At 36.8% G+C, this 19,244-nt stretch overlaps 2 protein-coding genes across 3 annotated transcripts; one reads left to right on the forward strand and one right to left on the reverse strand.

The window, feature by feature from the left end:
• The first annotated feature begins 489 nt into the window (after nt 1-489).
• On the forward strand, nt 490-18,111 carry LOC133872916 (protein BLISTER). Of its 2 annotated transcripts, XM_062310584.1 has the most exons (14): nt 490-875; nt 4,396-5,077; nt 5,213-5,392; nt 5,519-5,826; nt 11,302-11,421; nt 12,042-12,107; nt 12,330-12,440; nt 13,486-13,562; nt 13,635-13,702; nt 14,322-14,414; nt 14,793-14,959; nt 15,592-15,660; nt 17,316-17,471; nt 17,621-18,111. In XM_062310584.1, exons 1-14 carry the CDS (start codon nt 819-821, stop codon nt 17,699-17,701), a joined length of 2,235 nt encoding a protein of 744 aa, XP_062166568.1. In that variant the 5' UTR covers nt 490-818; the 3' UTR covers nt 17,702-18,111. The 2 variants fall into 2 exon arrangements, with proteins under 2 accessions (XP_062166568.1, XP_062166558.1); XM_062310574.1 differs by having other exon boundaries at nt 5,213-5,826.
• On the reverse strand, nt 7,786-9,421 carry LOC133858343 (succinate-semialdehyde dehydrogenase, mitochondrial-like). The gene is made up of 4 exons (XM_062293809.1): nt 9,403-9,421; nt 8,559-9,001; nt 8,256-8,444; nt 7,786-8,205 (listed from the first exon to the last, which is right to left on the reverse strand). Exons 1-4 carry the CDS (start codon nt 9,419-9,421, stop codon nt 7,786-7,788), a joined length of 1,071 nt encoding a protein of 356 aa, XP_062149793.1.
• Nucleotides 18,112-19,244: the final 1,133 nt, after the last annotated feature.

Consider the following 19,244-nt stretch of genomic DNA (forward strand, 5'->3'; position numbering starts at 1 on the left):
CTTATGGTTGGTTGATATATATATATTTTTTCTAACTTTATAAAAAAATGAGTAATTTACCTTACAACTTTTTTATAATTTATTGGCGCATGTTAGTACGTGATTAGAATTACAAGTCACCTCTAAAAAATTTTGTACACACTCTAATTACATAATGACACTGACACGTGTAATCAAGTTGTAAAAGAGATTTAGGTCTAATATTTTTCTGAAAATATATTTAAAAAAAAATTAGTATATAATGGGTTTTCTTTTTGTTCAAATGTCAAAAAACCGACATTTAAATGCTGCCCATCGTTGACTTATGTTTATCACACAGTCGGTGGCACTAATACGCAACCACCATAAATTACCTAATGACACGTATACTGTATACGAAGAGAACTAACAAACAAAACGTAATTACGCTTTGCACTCAAATCAAATCCCCTACACGTCACTTGCATGTACCTCCAGGTGACGTTATCACCCACCGAAAATATACCAAAAAAGTGTAAAATTGAAAAACAAGCACAAAGAGGGAGAGAGAGGGGCAAGGAGATCTGCGAGAACCCAAAGATTTTCACACACAGCTCTCCTCCTCTCCGACCAGATCGGGCACTAGCGTTTTAAACCTCGCAATATTTTCTTTCTTGTTTTGGAAATTTCAAATAATATTGCCCGACCGTTGATCACTTCGAATTTTGTACGATTTCCGAAATTGATTGATCTATAGGGTTTGTTTCTTAGGGTTTTGATGAGAGAGATGGTGGTGGGGATGAGAATTGTGGGTTAATTGTATGCGACTTTTCGGCGTTTTCGTGGGCTTTTGGGTCTGAATGGCTTCGGCTCAGGTGCTGCGGAAACAGGAGCATTTGGAAGCTGGAAAGCGCCGGGTAGTTTTCCGTTTTCATTTTTCTCTTTGAATTGTTCATGTATATTTTCAAATGGGGTTTGGAATTTCATCAATGTGTCAATCGCTGTATATGTTTGTGTATGCATGCGTTGGTGGGTGATCCTATGTACATGTCTTTGTCATGCACAACAAGAATTCTTGTATATGAATCCGAAGAAATCATTTGTCACCGGTATGGGTTAAAATTTCGACGATCAAGCTGCCCCATTGCATTACCTTTTGCTTGATTGTTTAGTTGAAAAGAAAAGTGCTTTATTATACAACCTGTGGAGTTCATGATGACTTCAATTATTCGTACAGTAATGACTGTCTGATTGAGCATTGGATTTACATTGTTTAACGAGTGCGTCATGCATAGAAGCAAAGCTTAAGGTCTCACTTTAGACTCAATCAACTGTGTCTGTCTGTCTGTCTGTCTGTCTGTCTCTCTAGTTCTTCAGCTTTTAATATGCTCTATAAACTGGATTGGAACATGCGACTTCACTGTTGCATGTGTTATGGTTTATTAGAATGGGGTTTTTTAGTTGTTCCGTAGTATTTGTTATCATCTCGTTGGATTTGACCTTGCAACTTCACTATCATGTCATTGGATTCAAAACATGCGCTGTGGTGCATAAAATTTGTCGTTCGGCTTAAGATTGACTAGGACTAAGATTGATGCCGACTACTCTCTTACAAACAGTTTCAGTGTTGGAAGGCTATCTCTGTTTGACTAGGACTTAGAGTGATGTCATTCGGCTGAAGTATTGTGTTACTTCTAAATAATGAGCATGGAGATTTAATCTTTGAAGTAATAGACTGCCTCATTAGTTATAACAAATTAATCATAAATATCCCTCTTGACCTCTTTTTAATGGTTTGTCCTACATACAAAAAGATATATATAGAGACTTGGAATATACAAATTAAAAGAGTTGAACTATAGCGTTCTGTACTGGTTCATGGAGCCCTTTTTTGAGTTATCACATTCGGTTTGGGTTAGGGTGGATGGCTATTTGGTGATCAACGACATCTCATAAAGTTGCATTTTGTAATTGGACGGTGGCAGACAAAGAAATTCTTACGATGGATAGTTTGATTAAGACGAGAAACATTACTATGAATTGGCGTTGTATGTACAAGAAGAGTGGCTAAATGGCATAATTGTTTGCTTCTTGCCCTGTTGCATGCAGCATCTTGTCACTAGTATTTACGCTTGTTTTTTTGTTTTTGTTAAATAGGTTATGATGAATAGGGTAAATTGATTTAGTGTACTTTTGGAGGTGGAAGCTTGGGCATTGTGGGGATAGCAAGCTTTGCAATGCTTTTCCCTTGTTGTGTCTTGTGTGGTGGTCATGGTATGACAGGAATAGGAGGATTTTTGAGGGAGATGAGCTGCCCTTTGTAGGATTAAGCACGTGTTTTTGAGTTCGTTGTTTCGGTGGATGCCTTCGGATGACAGCTTGTCTTTGTTTGTTTTAGATTTTTTTTTATTATCAATGTCATTTTGGAGGGGGTACTGCAGTACACTGCCTGCACTGTTTACCCTTCTTTTTTTTCCTCAATAAATAGCTAATTATTAAAAAATGAAAAAACAAAAGGTGCAACCAGGTGTCTGCTTTGCTTAGTCAAACCATCATAACATGGTTCTCTCATTGTTTCACCTGAGAGGCAGAACTGTGAGGTAGAGGAATAACGCTGCATGCCAGAGCTAGGTAGTTAATTGTCTTTTTTCCTTGAATATGGTTTAATCTATTGCACAAATTAATCAAAGGAGCAGATTCCACAGCTGGAAAGATAAGGCCATTGACTACGTCAGACCTTGCTTGCAAAGACTATCCACCTTCAGCATTTGGTACTGAGAAGTGCCAGCCATTAAGCGCAGACCCAGACTAAACTTAAGATCCTAAAATACTGGCCTTGTTTGGTAAGGGAGTGTGAGTTGGGGGTAGTAGTAAGAAGTGATAGATGTGATATAAAGTAAAAAAAAATTGTATGGAAAAATGAAAAAGTTTTGTATTGTAGTGAATTTTTTTATTTATTTAAATAGTAACAAAAAATTATTGATGTGATATAAAGTTAGAATGTTTTGAAGTTAATTGTTTTTGGGAAAAGTGAAGAGGGGGAGGGAGAATTTTCTCTCCCTTGCCAAACAAGCCCACTATTAACTTCATATTTATACATTCAAAGAGAAAAATAATTACAATGTTTTTAAGAATTTTAACATTTCTCTTGGAGTCTGTGTCCAGATATTTTATAGAAAATAGCCATGTTGACTCTTTTGACTAGGAGTTTAACCTTAACAAGTAGATGAACAAACAAAACCAGAACATATGTAGAAGTGATACCTGTAACATACAAATCCATACTTTGGATAATCTTAGGAGATGGCATGTTATTGTCATGGATAGATGTTGCATGTGTAAGAGATGGGGGTTCGTGGACCATTTTCTTCTTCATTGTGATGTGGCTTCTGCTTTGTGTAGTGCTCTCTTTAGCCGTTTTGGAATGTCTTTGGGTTATCGGCTTGTTTGCGTGTTGGTGGTCCTTTGGAAGGCCGAGCAGTGCTGCGGTGTGGAAAATGGTGCCCATTTGCCTATTTTGGACTCTTTGGAGGGAGAGGAACAACAGGATCTTTGGGGATTTGGAGAGGTCTTTGGAGGATATTATATCCTCTTTCTTCCATACTTGTACCTTAGGAGTGTAGCCTTTGTGTCCATTTTGTCGATTAGTTATGATGATTTCTTGATTGTTTTTCTCTTTCTAGTTAGGTGCTTCCTTTTGTATACTCTGGTGTACTTGGGCGCTTTACGCTTTTAATAAGATTGGTTTATTTCTTATCAAAAAAAAAAAAAAAATTCTGAGATGGAGCAATAGATTCCAAGATATATCTTGGCCTATATTCAAAGGTTTTGAATGTAAATTTTTATATTGTAATTTCAACTACAAATTAGAGGTGGTTTGATGTTTAATTTGAGACCTATTTTGAACAATCTACCCTTTCATGGGGCATGTTAGTGCATCAGAACAAGATTAGTCTTATATGGGGAGGATGGATGATGACTTTGCAATATCATTTGATAAACCTTATAACTTCTGTTGTTATCTAGAAACTTCTCATGGAATGTACCTTAGATTATGTGGTATCCTGTTATTGCTTTTGCGCTTGTGCTTTATTTTTGAAGCTTAATGTCAGGTTTTCATGGTCCTGGTTGTTAAAATAAGAGATTTATTTATTTCCAATTTTCTGCAACATGTAAACCAGTAATTTTTTTTAGTACACGTGCATTTGCATCTGCATGTAACCTGAGGGATTTTTTTTTTTTTTTTTTTTTAAATAGATAGATGAAAGTTTTATATGGTTAAGGTATTTTATTTATTATAAATTTATTCAGGAATTTCTGTCGATCATTTCCTTTTAATTTGAGTTACAATCCCAAATATATTACCAGGAACTTTTTTTTTTTTTTTTTTTTTTGTTATTTGTCAAAATTCACATTTTGTCTTCACTTATCTTGCAGTTGGAGGAGTTCCGTAAGAAAAAAGCAGCAGAACAAGTGAAGAAGGCTGCATCTGTCAGCCAAAATCATACTTCTGACATTAGACCCCATCAGAAACAGCCTTTAGAAACTGAACCTGTACGACGTACAGATTCAGATGGAGCTGGCACATCTGATGAACCTGGCAAAGCTGTTATGGGACCCTCAGCTGCAGTAACTGCCAATGAAAACAAAGCAATCGGTTTTCCCTTTAAAAGTGAACAAGATTCTTTAAATGACACACTTGCTAGTCCTCCGTTGTCAGTGAAATATTCTAATGCACATTATGCAGATAGTGCACAGACAGATGCAGGTGATAAAAAGTTTAAGACATATGGTGCTTCAGGATTTGCTAGATCAATGGATGTTAACCATAGCCATGAGACTGAAGGGCTGAATAATGATGTGGGAATATATACTGGAGTGCAAGGTAAACTTCCATTCGAGACTGCAACTGATCAGTCTAGGTTTTTTGGAAGGGATGGATCCCAGTCAACAGAAAATAGAAGTTCTTTGATGCAATCTAATGTTACAAATCCTGGTTATTCTCATGATTCTACTGCAAAAGCCTCACCTCAGAATTCTGTTGGAACTCTACGACAAGCTAACCCCAGTAATGCCAGCATGCTGATCAGTGCCCATACATCCTCCTCATTTTATGAAGGTAATTTGCATGTTTGAATTTCTTTTACTAGTGTTTTCACCTATTAAGATGAACTTACACTAGACAATATATTTATATATTGTTCTTTGGGGTAAGGAACTGACCACGCTAATGTGTCTTGGGGTTTTGTGGTAGACTCTATTCAAGCTACCTCTAATGCAAGAGGGTCTGCTCATGAAACTGGGCAACACATGAATGGTATCTCCCACATCGGTGATTCTATGGTTTCTGATTATGAGGAAAGAAAACTTAGTAGCTATGCCAGCAGTTTGCCTAGTGTCAACAATGCAGCTCCACTAACATTTGAAGCCACAGGTTTTAGTTCTGATGTCAGAAGTTCCTCCAATCATATACCACTATTTTCAGGCACAACTGAAACTAATTCCTGGAGATCTCGTCCATCTTTTCTTGATTCTCTTAATGTGCCTAGAGATTTTTCAGGGACTCTCTTTCAACATACTGATCCTGAGAAGGGCTCATTTATGTCCAATAGTTCAAATACGAACAACATGGATCTTTTTGGATCATCTGCTTTTAAGAAGCCATCAGTGGAGAGTGAAAGCATGGGGACTTTTCCGAAGCTGAAAACTCCTAATGGGCCTAGTGTATTTGATCAATCCAGGAATTCTTCAGTTTATTCTGGCAGTGGGGAAGACCCGGTGAGATGGAGTATTAATGAGAATAACTTGGATATAAAACAAGAGTTTTATTCAGCTAAACAAAATGAAGATTTTGCTGCTTTGGAACAGGTACCTGTATTTTATGTTGCTGCATTTTCATAACCGTTTTGGTGTTGCAATTTTGTGTTTACTTATATTATCTGACTCAGCCATTGAAAATAGGGTTGGCAAAACGGGTTAACGTGTTGGGTTCGGGTTGACTTGGTTGACCCGCCAGCACGAACCTGATACGATTAGCTAAATGGGTTGAGATATGAAACTTGAACACGACACGGTTATATAATTCAGGTAACACGACACAACACGATTGACCCGTTTAGCTAACGGGTCATGTTGTGTTGACACGACCCCATTATTATTATTATTATTTTTTTATGGAGCATTCTCTTATTTTTGATGGAGCATTCTCCTCTTCATTTTTGATGGAGCATTCTTCTCTCATGGTTCTTACCTGTGGAGATTCCACAACTGAGAAGAGACGAGCATGACAAGAGGAAAGACTTGAGAGACTGACACTGACGAGTGAAGTGACGACGACGGCGTGTTAGAAGAGACGAGTGGTGTTTTCACTTTTCGGACGACCGGCGTTGGAGAGGAGAGTGGACATTGGACAGTCGAGCGGTGCCTGGAGTGAAAGAAAAGTGAGAAATGTGAAAAATTGAAAATAAGTTTATGTCTGATGGCTAGGGTTTTCGGTTTCTTTTTTTTTTTTAATAAATAAATGTGTTGACGGGTCAACACGCAGGTTGACCCGCTTATAAATGGGTCAACACGCAGGTTGACCCGCTTATAAACGGGTCAACCTGTATTTTTACCCGAACTCGTTTAGCCTAATTCCAAACCCTATAACTTCGTTTCGGATTCGCGGGTCGTGTCTAAAATTGTCAACCCTAAGTGAAAGTACAATATTGAAATTTCTGAAGTTAATTACGCTGATTGGACTATTTAAGTTCCATAATCAATCAAAACTCTGATACATGTGAAAAGGTCCAAAGGAAGTGATTGCTCTCTCTATTTTAAAATCCTAGTTAACTGGATAAGGCTGTAAGATATCTTAGGATAACATAAGCACTAAGGGACAAAAAACAACATAATTGTCTAAACACGGGGGCCGAGGGGGGGGGGATGTCGACAACCTAGATCGTGTTGGAACGTGGAATGAATATATGTATGTAATCATGTTATCTTTTGGGATCCAAATTTTTTTTTCTTGGTTTATTTTTCAAGTAATTGATTATCATATTTGATTACAAGAAGAGGGATACCGGTATGTGTATTAAAAGAAAGTCTAGAGGAATCTTGGAGTTTCTGATGCAATAAAAAAAAAAAAAGGAACAAAAGAAAAGGATATGGGCTAGTTTGAGAGAGCCGTGATCTTCAATGGCTACTTCAAGGGAGCCATGACCTCTAAGATACCAACAAAGTTTTTAGGTTTTCATAATCTTCAATGGCTAGTCTCTGCAGTTTTTTTTTTCCCTGCATTTTTGGGTTTTCTTTTGTATTTTGGGCCTGTTTTTCTGCTGCTGTTGGCTCGGGTTTGGGTGTCTCTCTTGGGTTTTGGGGAGGGTTTGTTGGGCGCTTTTTTTGTTTTTTTGGGTTGGGTGTTTTTTGGGGGCTTTTATAGTAGTTGGGTTTTGGGTTTCATCAAGGTTTTGTTGTTGTCTGGGTGTTTATTGGGGGCTTTTACTGTTTTGGGTGTTTAGATTTTAGAGGATCTTGTTGGGTTCTGCTTTATGGGCTAGCTGGGTTGTTTCTTTGTATACTCCCTGTGTAACTAGGGGTACCTTATGTTTTTTTAATGAAATTTCTATTACTTATAAAAAAAAAAGACATTACCATTAGGTCTAACCGTCATTACATCATACAGGAAAATAATTAGGAAGGAAATAAACTAATGAAAAATGCATTCCTTATTAGCTAAAACACTTTGGCAAATAATATATGGAGATTATACTTCTTATTCTTTGCCGGCTTGGGCTTTAGGATTGCCACGTGTGCTGCCACATAAGCCCTGAAAATCTGAATGTATCATCCCTCTCCCCTAACATCTTCCTTGTCCCCAAGGAAGAACTCTAGTTTTCCAAAAATTAATCCCTGCCCTTCCACCCTTTTCACTGCAGCTTCATTGATCAGAGGACCGTGGACCACACCCACAGTAAAGCCATCCCCAACTTGGAGATTTTGGACAGCTTTAAAAAAAACATTTACAGATTTCTCGTAGATACCTTCTTGCACACAAACTCCATTTGCACAAACACATGTCTGTCCACTGTTACGGAACTTTGCTGCAAGAGTTCCTTTTACTGCCACATCCAGGTCTGCATCATAAAAAATTATGTAGGTTGCATTGCCACCAAATTCCAGAGATACCATTTTAACAGTCCCAGCAGCACCTGCCATCAACTTCTTTCCAACTGCTATTGAGCCCGTGAATGTGATCTTTCTTACCTGTTTACTCGTAAGTAAAGAATCCCCTATATCAGAAACGTTTCCCATACCACGTTGACAACGCCCGGGGGTATTCCAGCCTGAAGAGAGGGCTCAGCTGCTGCCAAAGCTGTGAGAGGCGCAATTTCAGAGGGTTTTATGACTACCGTACTACCACATACGAGTGCAGGACCAACATTCCGAGTAATCATAGCCAAGGGAAAGTTCCGGGGTGCAATTGCACCAACAACACCTACAGGCTACTAAACAAACAACCGGCGATCAGCAAAAGGCGATGGAATTATATTACCATATACACGTTCGGCTTCTTCCTTTTGTTCCTTCTTTCTCTTCCTGAACCAAGCAAAAATCACCCCCTGCTCTTCCTTCTCCTTCTCATTTTGTTTCAGTTCTGGTTTTGTAAAACTTGCTCCATGCTCTTCCAACCCGTGCTTCCATTCTTCTTCTTTCTTCTTCATATTCTGCTGCAGCACGCCCTTGATATTTTCAGCCCCTTCTGGATAGAGAGACAGGAACTCTCTTGGCCTGTCAGACCCATTCTTCAGCTTCTTTGGTTTCGGCTCAAGCTGGTTGCTAGGTAGAAAACTACCGACGATAACCTGCACTGGACTAGCCGCTACGAGAATTCCAGCGACTCCTCCCCCGACAACGCGACCATCAGGGCTCAAAATACCCACAGAAGAATCAGGTTGCATTGGGACGTCATTTCCAGCATTGACATGGATTATATGGGGCATAAAATTCGTACCAACAGAACCTGCATTGAACTCTTCCGTTATGGGCAAGGATTGGCTTGCTGGAGAGGTGCGTGGTAGAAAAAAACATTCAATTTTTTTCCTGATCTCCTCTATCTGTTTGCTAGATTCCTCTTTCCACGCAAGGAATTGTGATCACATCTTATCTAGCTTTGCTCGTTCCTCTTTATTCCAGAAAGACATGGTAATGGTGTGGATCGGAGATTGTTGTAGAAAACAATCAACGTTTACTCTGATACCACTTGATGCAATCAAATAAAAAAAGGAACAAAAGAAAAGGATATAGGCTACTTCGAGAGAGCCGTGATCTCTAATGGTTACTTTGAGGAGCCGTGACCTCCAAGATACCAACAAAGGTTCTAGGTTTTCATACTATTCAACATGATATTTTATTGGTTAGGGTTACACTTATATAGAAAACGGCTAAGGCATAAGACATAACCATTAGGTCTAACCGTCATTACATCATGCAGGAAAATAACTAGGGAGGAAATAAACTAATGGAAAATACATTCCTTATTAGCTAAAACACTTAGAGAAATAATGTATGGAGATTATACTCTTTATTCTCTGCCGATTTGGGTTTTAGGATTGCCCCGTGTGCTGCCACATAAGCTCTGGAAATCTGAATGTATCGGTTTCTATTCCTTTTTGCTGGAAATGGATGCTTGGTCATTGAGTAGCTTATTAGCTAAAACACTTAGGGAAATAATGTATGGAGATTATACTCCTTATTCTTTGCCGACTTGGGCTTTAGGATTGCCACGTGTGCTGCCACATAAGCCCTGGAAATCTGAATGTATCAGTTTCTATTCCTTTTTGCTGGAAATGGATGCTTGGTCATGCGTTTGGTTCGTAGTGATATTCAATATTCGAACTGGGTTTTTATTCAAAAACCCATACCCGGATCCAAGTTGAATAAAACCCATGGGTCATTTAAATAAAGTATGAATAGTTTGAATAAACCTATTATATAATTTTTTTAATTATTTTTTACCATACCAATCATTATACACAACTTTTCATACAATCCAATCATTTCCAATCATTTTATACTATTATAAAACACTTTTTTAAAACCCATCATATATTTTTTATTATTATTTTTTACCATACCAATCATTATACACAACTTTTCATACAATCCAATCATTTCCAATCACTTTATACTATTATAAAACACTTTTTTTCAATCTTCTAAATTCAACACCCAAACACATATTCAAAAGAATCTAAATTATATTCAACATCCAAACACATTTTCATTGCCTTGAAATCCGTGATCAGATTCTGAATATTATTCATATTCGAAATATTCGATACCCAAACGCACCACTACTTGGAAGATTGGATGACTGCTTATAGTATCCATTTTTCTTCTTCTTTTGATTTTTATGATTAATTAAACTTCAGATTCTAAAAAATTTCTAGGAGGAGGGTACCTATTTCTTTCAGAATACATTTGTTACTTTTTTCTTTTTCTGATGTAGAAAATCTGAAGGAACAGTGCAAGTTTCACTGACTAATAAATTAGATTACAAAAAAAGATAGGGGAACCAGGCAAGTTTCACAAAACCAAGACATTGTCATTTAATGCTTCTTTCTATAATTATTTGTTTGGCAGTCCCCTCATTCTATAAGTTGGCTACTTCTGTTTCCCTTTAACAGAAAGATGAGACACCTAGCTCAATGGTCTTTGGACCAAATGGTATCTCCTACCCCCTAAACAAGTGGTGGGGGGGGTGAGTTCACAGGTTTAATCAAGTAAGGGTCAGCAAGTTGAATTTGGGGGGGGGGGGGGGGGGGGGGAAGATGACACACTAAGGAGATAGTAGCTGCCACTCCTTTGTTCTCCTCCTTTCAAAGTCTTTCTTGTTATTCAAAACATGGAGAATGATTTTTCACCACCAAATGGCATACCTCTAAGGCAGCAGGTTTTGAACGGTCTACTTGGTTTAAGTAGATGTGTGTATTAGCCCTGAGCAAGTTGTAATGATTTGGTGAGATTTGATCTGAGAATCTCGCATATGCGAAAGTGATCGAGTAATTTTATATTTAAATATGTGATGTACTGCATATTCTTAATTTTAAAAGCATTAGCTGGATGGAAACTGATTGATAAGTATGGACTTCAGACTCTTTGAACTTTTGAATAAAGCCTTTGTGATGAATATTACTTCAGTTTCCTTGAAACATTTTAAAAAAATAATCCCCTAGTATTTTTTAACTGTTCAATTAATAATCTAATCCTTGTATATGTCGAATGATGCACTAATGTTGCCTTCTGAGCTTGTTGCCATGGAATAATTACTTTAGTGACATCCTTTTTTGTGCCATGCAGCATATTGAAGATTTGACACAAGAAAAATTCTCTTTGCAACGAGCTCTTGAGGCTTCGCAAGCTTTAGCGGAGTCCTTAGCTTCTGAGAATTCATCTGCGACTGATAGTTACAATCAACAGGTTGGCTTTTGAATTTATTATACTTGTTAAAACTATGTTACTTTTGACAGCTTGTTAATATTATGTTTCAACATGATCTCTACTATGATTGTGAATCTCTGTTCTATATTTCTGTTTTACTTCCTATTTTCATAACATAAATAAAAGGCATGTGCTATCAGAATTGTATGACGATACTCCATGATGGAAAAATGAAGCTAATGGTACTTCCTTATTTTTCTTTTTTCCCCATTTGATTTGATTTGATTTAAGTTCTTACTTGATATGGATAATGACATTGGGGTATTGGATTTTACGAGTTTCTGTGCATTAAGGGTTGTTTTCAGAAATTTTATCCTGCCTCTATTGTTAGATAGCAGGGATTGTATTTGGAGAAGATGCATGTGCGCAACTTGTGCACAAAAGTTCAAAATCTTATCCAGAACCACATGGTTGATAGTACATTTTCAACGTTTGATGTATATGTCAGGTGGTGATTTAAAAGAAAATTAAAAATCTCAAAACAAGGTTTTTAGTTCTGTAACAGCATTGTAATATGAACTTGAATCTTGTAACAGTCCCTGGATTATAGTACCAATTTTTTGTCTAATCTCCCCTTGTTTTATGTATATTTTCTACAGAGAAGTGTTGTCAACCAACTCAAATCTGACATGGAAAAGTTACAGGAGGAAATCAAGGCCCAGCTGGTTAGTATCAATTATTCTTTAATTGCTGCTTATCTACCAACTCAAATCTCACGTGGAAAAGTTATTCAATTGTATTATTGGATATAAGTTTCGTTGTTTCCTGCTTTGTGATGTTTGCATGACTAGTATGTTTTCAAGTTCTTGAGAAGTTGTTAATTATCATTCTAGTTTATTTTTATTTTTATTTTTTGTTGCTATAAGTGTGCCCTTTGATGTCTGCAGGTGGAACTTGAGTCTGTCAAGATTGAATATTCAAATGCGCAGCTAGAATGTAATGCAGCTGATGAGCGTGCCAAGTTACTAGCTGCGGAAGTCATCGGTTTAGAGGAGAAGGTAGTAAAATTTATTGGTATGTTTAAGTTTTTGTGTTACATTTCGTGAAGAAAATACCAGTCCATACGATACTTATTAAAGGAAAAAATGTAGTTTCTGTTATACCCTTGAAATGTGTATTTCATACAAATAGTAATAAACAATTGTAATCATGCCTTTTAAAAGTCTGCTTTCCATTGAATTGTCTGTCTGTTATTTGCAGACTGTCGTAATGTGGATAGATAGGCTGGTTAGACAAGCAAGGAATAGGTTCAAGCCCAGTCAATCTTAGTGGCTTGAAAGATTTGGTTAGTACAATAATTAGGTTTGGCATAAGGGTTAATGTATTCATTAGGTTGGGCAGTACACTTAATCAACTGTCTTTGATCAGAAAAAGATCATGGTTTATAAGATAGAAGTTTTGATATCGCTGAGATGTTTGTTTGGGCCTTTTTATCTTTTATTTTCTTAATTCTTTTGTTAGTTTTAGAGTTTGTCCACGTGAGAATATGTTTAATTTAAGCTTGTTGATATTTTGTGGCATGGGATATTTGGTTAGTATACTATCTACATTAGGTGGTTCAGTTAAGATCAACCATTTTCTAATTGTCTTTAGAAGAAACTGAAATAAGATGAAAGATTATGCACAATATAATTTTTTTGAGGAAATTGTATTTTTGAACCATATTGTTGCTTTGTGGGAAAGCATTTCTTCATATCATGTTGTGGAAACGTTTTAGCTAAATTTAACCGAATTTAGTTTCAGTAAACATCCATGATTTACCAGAAAGTGAAGTGTATCAACTAGACCCTTTCCACAAAAACTAGTAAGTGTGGATAAGGATAAAGGCATAATGGATAAACCAATGTGTAAAAGTTCAACTACCACTTCTATGAATCTAGTGGTGATGATAGACTAGTCTAACCTTCATGTTGCTTTCTTCACGCTTCTGTGACTGTGACCTGCCATATAGGTTATACCTGTACTAAGATGTATACTGGAATTTTCACATTAACCATTCACTGCTATATTTCTTTGAAATCATTCTGTAATTATATTATGTAGGCACTCAGACTAAGATCTAGTGAGCTAAAGCTGGAGAGGCAATTGGAGAAATCACAAGCTGAAATATCTTCATACAGGTATGCTTTACTTTTAATTTGCCTGTGGACAGGGATGTCAGAAAATAATGATCATGTTGGATAATTTTGCAGAAAGAAAATGTCTAGCTTAGAGAAAGAGCGTCAGGATTTGCAGTCAACTATTGATGCTCTTCAAGAAGGTAAGGTTGCTTATATGTTTTTCTTTACGGATTTTTGTTGTTTATGTTTTACTTATCAATTTTTCTTCTAATTTCAATATACAGTCTATTTATCAGAAGGGTAGGGTTTGAGCAGCCTTCATTAATATAAAATTGATTATTTTTGTCTTTTTTTTTGGGGGGGATGAGGAGGCTGGGGGGAGATGGGGGAAGCTAGTTTGGGGATGATAAGGAAGTAATTGGATCATTCCAGTAATCCACAATTTCTATGTCTGAACTTCCATTTTTAACTCACTACTAAGACCCTACTGAGAATTTGTGCTTTAGCTTGTTTGTCAGTTATGAAAAATATGAAACTTTTCTTCAATTTTTATTGTTTCTTTCTTTGCAGACTTGATCTGAAGAATAGAAAATTCCAAAAATGTTCTAATTTTTGGTCCAAAAACTCCAGCAATGCTCTGGGTTTCATTTTTTTAACTTCCAGAAGTCATGACACTGAAACATGACTAAATTGATGAAGTTTCTATTGTTTCTTCGTCTTCAATTTGCAATGGACTAAAGTGACTTTGTCACACAGTACATGTCTGAGTATATCAAATATGCTTGCAATGTTTGTCCCTAATCCGTTTTTCTGACACAGAGAAGAAGCTGTTGCAGTCTAAGCTGCGGAAAGCTTCCACAAGCAACACTTCTCTTAATAAGAGAGATACATCTACATCTACAGAAGATTTAGGTAAGATCACTTTTTTGTCGCTGGCAAAAATTTAAATAATTGACCTAATAGAAATTCATGGTAAATAGTGGAATTAGGTTGAGTTGCCACATCATTATGGTCCTTGATGCAGCTCATGTTTCAAAACAAGAGTTCTTAATGATTGCATTTAAAAATTTGTTTATAATTTTGATTATTAGCTGCCAAGTCATTACTTCGTTTCCTTACTAATAACAAAGTTCAACGGCTGAAAATAGGTCCTGTGCTGATATTATGTATTTGTACTTTTGTGGTTACTGGGTACTGTACAGGATTTTTTTTTTTTTTTTTTTTTTTAATGATATTCAGTTTTCTCTTTCTGGGTTGTCCACTGATTAATTCAATTCAATGCCATCCCAGAGCCTTCCATCCATGAAACACATCAAACAGCATCTTCTCTTGGAAGTGATGCCTCCAGTGTTTCCTTGCTGCCTGAAAATGGCCAATCAACTCTTGAAGTTTCATCTGTGAATATTCCTTCTGATCAGATGAGAATGATTCAGAATATTAATGCAATAATTTCTGAGGTATTATCCAACCCTCATTTCTATACATTGTCCATTTCTTGCTAGTTTATTTGTGATACCGGGGGGAAAAGCTGCATGCAGTACTGGACCAATTATTTCGATTATATGTCCCAGGTTTTTTTTTTTTTTTTTTTCCATCTGCTGGAACCGCAGGACCAGGAGTGGGAGGATTTATTCTCGTAATAAAATATAATATCTCAAATTTTTTGTGAGTAAATTATTAAAATCCAAGACAACAAAATAAATACTCGATGGCAAAGCAAGTTGATCAGTTAATTCAATAAGAAATGAAATGGGCTTAGCACTGCACTAGATTTCATGGGGACCTACCTAATTTTTTTTTAGATGTCTTTGACCAATGGTTGGACCATGCAAACTATAAATTCCATTTTTTCCCTGGATAAGGAAGAGATTACTCTATCATTTCCATGTCGTTCATGATATATATAATACCTTTTTCTTTTTTTCTTTTTTCTTTTTTTAATTTTTTATAAGTATATATAATAACTATTATGTTTTGAAATTCAGTTGTTTCATTGGATTTTGTCAATCTCCTTTTAATCATCTGATGATGTAGTTGAAGTAGATAGCTGTTTAGACCTAACAAGAGCACTGACCTTTTCTTGCTGCAGTTAGCATTGGAGAAAGAAGAGTTGATGCAAGCTTTGGTATCTGAGTCATCTCATTGTTCCAAGCTGAAGGTAAGTTTGAATCTGAACTGGGCTTTATATACTGCTCTTAGCAATTAAATCATAAATGGAAGGTACTGAATCTTGCTTTAATCGCTTCAGAAAGAGTTCTTTTAGAATGTTCTAGATGATGGTCATATTGTTCGATACTCGGTAAAGAAAATGTAACATTAATGCTAGAACAACTCCGACATATCTGGATTAAATGTCTTGACTTATTCTGAAATTGGTAATGGAAATCATGTTTAGTTTAATATTCAAACATCTCAGTAGGGTCCCTTCATACAAGTTTGTTGCTACAGTCCCTGTACTCTAATCGATAATCAATGAAAGTCTGGTAGAGGTTTAGTTGCTTTGTTATGGACATAGAACACGGGGGCAGATTTAAACATGATCCTGGGCATAGTAGGCATGGAAAAGTTTCAAGAAAAAAGGACATGAGGGAGCACATTAATTCATTTAACATACATGTAAGACGTTACATAACTTGTATGCATGTGCATGTATCTCACATGCATACTGTTTGTGTCTGATTTTTCCTTTGATGACTTTAACCCTTTTCTTTTTTGAACTGTATGAAGAATCTTTATGGTACTATGTCCTTAGATCAGAATTATACATATTGTTTTTCTAATAATTATATTTAATCAAACATTTTGTCATTTGCTTGGTATTGGCTAAGCTTGCTTATCCTTCTTTGTTATTCAAACTTCACTAAGGGTTTAAGGGCCTTATTCTTAATTGAAATCAAGGGTTTGTCTACCCTTCAGCATTTTCTGCATAAAGCGGCTGCTCTTAAGACTAGAAATCACACACCTGTGTTTGTCTGCCTAAGATTTTACCTTTGCACTAGTCCCTTTTATTTTCAACTTTTAGTATGTGTCGTAATTTCTTAATTAATCTGTCACCTGATTGTGGGTTGCTGTGGTACGCTAAATAGGAATGGTAAAGTGGTACACCATTGAGCCTGGATTGTGATAAGTGTGGTAAAGCTTGTACCTTGTCTATATAAATTTCTTAGCTTGAAGTGAACAATATCGCATAGCTGTCTTAAGCTAGATTCATAAAGGTTGTAGCCTCTCCTTTTTCATGCCAATAATTCACATTAATGTTTCAAGTGATTATTTTTCAAAACTACTTTTAAAATGGCAAATAAAGAAAAAAAATATGTTTGAGTTTTGGATTTCTGAATCTTTTTCTCTCTCCTTGAAGTAGAAGTGTACCATGTATTGTGAATAGCAATTAGGCGGTGAACTGTGGTAATTATGCTAAACTCTTTCCTTGACTTTCTTAATCTTGTCGTTATGTTCTTGCTATCTGTTGAACTTGTATCGATCCACCATGAGCAGATTTGTTTCGCACCTTCTTTTCAAAAATATTATTGGTTTTCTTGTTGGTTTTATTTGCAAATTTCTAAATTAGATTTTTGTTGCCTTTATTCTTTCATATGATGTGTTAGAAGTCATGTCTTGTGTGGCTTTTATATGCATTCTCAAGCCACAGCAATGTCTTACTCTTGTCTGGTAGAAAACTTGGTTTAAAGCTATATTATTGAATAAGTAATCATTTAGTTTTTCATACGTACACCTAAATGCAATGCCTCGTTCGGGTATTAATCTTAATCTTGTCTATTGCAAGCTTGACTGTTCTGTTTTTCATGAATGAAGGAGTTGAACAAGGATTTGTCCCATAAACTTGAATCTCAAACTCAAAGACTAGAGCTTTTGACTGCTCAAAGTATGGCCAATGAGAGTATTCAAGCTAGACAACCTGATTCTCATACTATGCAGGAGAATACCCCGTATGCAGATGAGGGCGATGAGGTATCACCTATCCTTATATGTTATCGTATCTATGTTGGGTGTGTGTGTGTGTTTGTTATTGTACACTTCTCAAATTTATGAATTGGAAGCTAAAAATTTCATGCTTTCTCCTTTTATTTTTCTATTAAATTTATTTCTTGCTTTGTTAGGTGGTGGAAAGGGTCTTAGGATGGATCATGAAGCTCTTTCCTGGAGGGCCATCAAGACGAAGAACCAGCAAGCTGCTGTAATATGCAAGTCAGAAAAGCTGTTGGCAAAGGTCTACTTTGAGATCTGTTTTTGTCATCCCTCACCAGCAGATCATCCCTTGTTTTGGCGATACAACAGAGGTCGTAATCTGTATATTTTGAGTCAATTATACAGCCATTCTTTATAAACGGAAATGAGTAATGTTTTGAGAGGTCTTCCCATTGATTGGTAAATTCAATTTGTCATTTATTTGACCGATGACAATAAATGATGTCCCTTGTTGCTATCAAAGTTTAATTGGACATTTGTTGGATAAGAGACGAATGTAAGAGGTTGTAGTTGTAACGTGCCTCTCAGGTTTTGCAGTTCTTTATTGCCTATATCATCTTTTGTATTTGATTATAACAGTTCGGGGCTCAAGCCCATAAAGTGAAACAAATAGTTTTTGGCATTTCAGGTGTTCTTGTTCTGCTTTATTTATGCCGCACATCGCATTTACCAACATGGTTAAGGGGTAGCCTCCTGTGTATCATTTTCCTACACTTGTATTACCCTTAAAAACTGAGGGACTCTTATGAGTTATGATTGATGGTGATTATACATCTGTAATTTTATTCCTTTTTTTTTTTTTTTTTGTTGTTGTTATTCCTTTGTTTAAAATTTCCCTTACAATCTAGCTGAAGAATTTTAAAGAAAAAAAAAAGCATAAAAACTTCATTTGGTATAATTTCTTGGAGCAAAAAAAAAAAGGCTTAAAAGTGCGTAAGATTGTGTCTTGTTTCAGATTGCAGCAAGCAGTCTCTGCCCTAGCTGAAAGAAACTGGAGAGGAATCGGTTCTTTATACATAAAGGTATTTTTATAATTTTACATTGTGTAAACTTACAAAAAAGCTTCTTTGTATATAAAAGACCGGCTCCTCCTCCGATTTGAAAGCAAGCACGCGAAGCCTTTATTGTTGGACACAAATCTATAAAGCTCGGTTCCGCACAATTCTAGAACCGGTCTAAAACTAATCAATTATGTACAAAGGAAACCAAAAAAAAAAACTATCCTTTCTCTCTGTTCTCTCTCCTGACTCAGCCTCTGAACCAAACGCCATGGGAGGGAAGCTCTGTGTTTCCCTCCCCGTTCTCTTCCTTTTTTCTCTCCTCTCCCCCCCTCACTTCCCATGCTTCCGCCTCTGATGAGGCCCTTATCTTGCTAGAGCTTGCTCCAGCCTTTATCTTGCTGAAACTAGCTCCAGCCTTTAACATGTTGGAGCTTGCCCCAGCCTTATCTTTTGTTCTCTGTCTCTCAACACAGATCTCCTAGATCTCCTTCAATATCTACCGTGCTACCCATCGTGTTCATGGCCGAGTTTTGTGTAGTTTAAAGGTCGAAGTCGTTACACTTAGATCTACTATTCTCCACCCGATCACGGCCTACATGCTCCTCCCCACCGAGACCACCGTCGTCCTCCGGTCACGCCGACACCATCCGCTCCGCCTCCGGACCACTCCTCACTTTAGCGTGGCTTGCACGTGCCAGCAACGGTTCCACGTCTGCCGGCGCGTGCTAGCCCTGCTTCCCCTCTCCGCCTTCAT

The sequence above is a fragment of the Alnus glutinosa genome, chromosome 1, assembly GCF_958979055.1.
Source record: "Alnus glutinosa chromosome 1, dhAlnGlut1.1, whole genome shotgun sequence".
Classification (NCBI taxonomy): domain Eukaryota; kingdom Viridiplantae; phylum Streptophyta; class Magnoliopsida; order Fagales; family Betulaceae; genus Alnus; species Alnus glutinosa.

Bases quoted from the DNA above. Each gene is read 5' to 3' on its own strand.
- LOC133872916 (XM_062310574.1), top strand. From the start codon at position 819: ATGGCTTCGGCTCAGGTGCTGCGGAAACAGGAGCATTTGGAAGCTGGA. The intron at 5,827-11,301 runs GTACCTGTATTT...TGTGCCATGCAG, and splicing joins ATTTTGCTGCTTTGGAACAG to CATATTGAAGATTTGACACA. The intron at 17,472-17,620 runs GTATCACCTATC...TTGCTTTGTTAG, and splicing joins ATGCAGATGAGGGCGATGAG to GTGGTGGAAAGGGTCTTAGG.
- LOC133858343 (XM_062293809.1), bottom strand. The intron at 8,445-8,558 runs GTGATTTTTGCT...TTTGTTTAGTAG, and splicing joins AGGAGAAGGAAGAGCAGGGG to CCTGTAGGTGTTGTTGGTGC. The intron at 8,206-8,255 runs GTATGGGAAACG...ACGAGTAAACAG, and splicing joins CCCCGGGCGTTGTCAACGTG to GTAAGAAAGATCACATTCAC.